The 3,350-nt window shown below is 35.6% G+C and overlaps 2 protein-coding genes across 3 annotated transcripts in view; one reads left to right on the top strand and one right to left on the bottom strand.

The window, feature by feature from the left end:
* Window positions 1–3,350, top strand: part of LOC106311878 (protein SHI RELATED SEQUENCE 5-like) — an 18,929-nt gene that overhangs the window by 12,906 nt on the left and 2,673 nt on the right. The window lies entirely within an intron of this gene.
* Window positions 990–2,189, bottom strand: LOC106311879 (endochitinase PR4-like). The gene is given in 3 exon segments (XM_013749203.1): window positions 990–1,510; window positions 1,596–1,848; window positions 1,850–2,189. Coding segments are annotated over 3 exon segments (825 nt in total). The 5' UTR covers window positions 2,015–2,189; the 3' UTR covers window positions 990–1,103.

The following is a 3,350-nucleotide window of genomic DNA, read 5'->3' as shown; positions in this document are numbered from 1 at the left end:
AAAAAAAAATGAAAGTAAATAATCTCTTAATTTTTTGTCGATACAATACCTGAGTAGAGTGCTTCCCATGAATTCACCATGCTTCTTGATGTTTTTCGAGTTCCAAAAATGGGAGAAGTCGAGCAACAATGAACGCTTGATAAAGAAGATTAACTAACAGAGGTTCTGAAGATTCATCTATAATTTATAGGTTTGGCGTGAAGGAAACGGAGAGGTCGACATCGCTTCTGAATTAAATGACGAAAACATTAATTGGTAAATCAAAAGACATACGTTGAACAATAGGGAAGATTAATGTTTGGTGTTTGCAGAGAAGCTGAACGGAGATTGCAAATGTAAAGAGACAAAGAACAATTAAAAAAACCCTAATCGACAAAACGATGTGTTTAATAACATAATAAAACATTAATTGAACGGAAAAACTCAAATCATACCATATAATTTAAAAACCAAACGCCATAACAGAATTACTAAACCAAACCGAGAATCATGGACCCCACAATATTTATAAAATGCATGTGTATACCTTAAGGAGATAATAAAGTATCATATCATAAATATATATTAGTTTCGACCATCAATGTACAAAGTATCCTTTAGTTTAGTGGTATAAATGTTGGTGTTTATATCTCATTAACCCGGATTCGAGCCAAAGACTTGACATTTTTTTCACACTTTTTAAAAGTGGAGCCCACAAATGTGATGACGTGTCGCATCAGGAGTGATGAAACTGGCTCATTATAATATAGATTAAGGGACCAAAAATATACTCCCATTTAAATGAGTTGGTGTTTGTTGACAAAAAAAAGAAGAGTTAGGTGTTTAAAATTTATGCACACATGCTAAGAAGTCGTTAATTATTCATTTTGTTTCTTTTTATATTAATTATATATAATATAACCAATTAAACACCAAATAACATTAAATTATTGCATAAAAAATCTAAAAAATCATTTAAACTGAAACAAAACTAAACCTTAAAATATCAATTAAAATGAAGCAAAAGAGTATAACATAAATGGGTCATTACATTCTTGAGCATTGTCTTTATTTCTGTAATGTGTATACAAATAATATGGATTACTACTAGATGTTTTTTTTTGTTAGCAAATGAGGTTGTTTCCGGGGTCAACACCTAACTGACGACAATATTCAGTGTAGTAACGAACTCTAGCTTGAACCGTGGCTGAGTTGGCTCCGTCGCACTCCAGAGCGCCGTTGATGGCTCGGATTGTTGCACCAAAGCCTTGTGAGATAACAGGCTGAACTCTATTGGTCCAGTACCACAAGGCGGTCTTGAAGGATATGACTGGATCCGTGGCTACTGTTTCTGGTGCGTTGAGACCGTCAAAACCAATCGCGGTTCCAGCTGGCCCGTAGTTGAAATTCCAAGAGAGTTGGATCGGTCCGCGGCCGTAATAGCCTTTGTTGGGATTGCATGGATACTGCGTCGCGTTCTCGTCGCAATAATCCCTTGAGGGTCCGTTTATTTCTTCTATGTAGCAAAAATCTGAAACAAACAATCAAAGTTGTTCAATCATGCATGTATCATAAAACAAAAATGTATATAAAATGAACCATCAAGTTATACTTACGTCCAGTTTCATGCGTGACATGGGCAAAGAAGGCTGCGATCTCACGCCTAGAATCATCGACCGAACCAATCCTAGCGAAACGGGAATATGACTCTAAGGCCTCAAGAAAAGCTCCTCGGCTGTAAAATCCATTACCAGCGCAACTAGACTCGGCTTGGTCGATGATTCCATTGAAGAATTCTTGTGTGACAATTTCATCAACCGAGACACCGTTTGCAGGAGGAGGGGCAAAACAAGGCTCTTGTTGACAGACAACCTACACCACAATAGTCTGAAGTGCTACCGCAGAAACCGAACTGACTACAACATAGGTCTGGCGAACAACCACAGTTTTGAGCCTTTGTTGTGGTATAGAAAGCTTGTAGAACTAATAGAATGGTTACTATGAGGATGGGTTTAGAAATAGCGTGAGTCAACATTTTGATTTTTGTTTGGAGAATGGTGGAAGAAGTAATGGTGTTATGCCTAAATATAGTGAAATGATGTATGAAAAGTGAAATGATGTATGAAAAGTCGTAATGTAAATGTGTGAACGTGCTCGGGCCACTGATATTACCTTCTCAACTCATAATAAGAGAGGGCCGAACAGTTTGAAGAAGTCGTCTCTTGTGCGATGGAGATGTTTACCTGACCTTTACATTCTTCATAGTTGACTTTTTCTATTCAAGACTTTGCACAAAAAGTGTTTCTGTTCACATTCTAGAACAGAAAGTCAGCGATTTAAGAAAATTCTAGGCCCATCCTAAATGAATAGATCAAATATAGCGAGGCTAGTGAGATCATTATAAAAAGAGGACAAAGGCCCCAACCAATATCTTATGTATTAAAATTCTCCAAAAAGATTTCTGGTCATCGGCTCCCATATTATTAGCAACTAAGCAAGATATGGACCGGACTTGCAAACTGTGTGTTGATTCTTCAAGATCCTAGCGGAACTCACGAACCGAATCATTCTAATCTCAAATTAGCATTTATAATTCACGTGACCAGTGGTTATAAAATGCCTATAAATATGGTGATCACTAATCGTAGGTATCATAGATGATATGTACTAATCATTTGTTTAGGTGCTATTTTTAGTGATAACACTCTAAAAGTAATTTATGATTTTCTATCCCCTATGTTTAAGGTAATTGCAATTAGGAAGAAATAACAACCTAATCTGCAAGGCTTAGCATACTATAAATATACCATATAATATTAGGGGGGGGGGTGTATTGAATTAAGTGTTTTGGGAGATTTTGGAGTGTTTTAATTTTGGTGGTATTTAAGTGAGATTTAAAGTTGTTTGAGTGATTTCAGTAAAAGTTTAAAATAAAAATGAAATTTATAGGTGATTTGGTAAAATATTTTCCAAAAATTTTAGAATTGTTTAGGTGATTTGAAATGATAATATTTAATTGATATTGCCTTGTTGCAAGCTTTTCCCTATCTTTGCTTCATTGCAAGCTTTTCCCCATCTTAGCCTCTTCTTGCTGAAAATAGAGTGTGTCTGTTTGTCGTCGACTCATTGCTGTATAAGGTTTTCGTATGATAAAATTTCATTTAAGCTCCACTATACTCTCCATGCTCCTATAGTTTTCTACTTTGTTTATCTACGTAAATGTATGATTGTTTATTACAGTATATGCGATGTTGAATCTGGATGGAAGTATTACACATAAAAAAAATATAGGGTACAAACCTACAAACTATAAGGTTGTTGTCCTGGCTGAGAAACTTTTTCTCGTGGAAGCTCCGATCGAGAGATTGTTA

The sequence above is a fragment of the Brassica oleracea genome, chromosome C8 (assembly GCF_000695525.1).
Source record: "Brassica oleracea var. oleracea cultivar TO1000 chromosome C8, BOL, whole genome shotgun sequence".
Lineage (NCBI taxonomy): Eukaryota > Viridiplantae > Streptophyta > Magnoliopsida > Brassicales > Brassicaceae > Brassica > Brassica oleracea.
The sequence above is the reverse complement of the archived record's forward strand: the minus strand, read 5'-3'. Positions and strand labels throughout refer to the sequence as shown.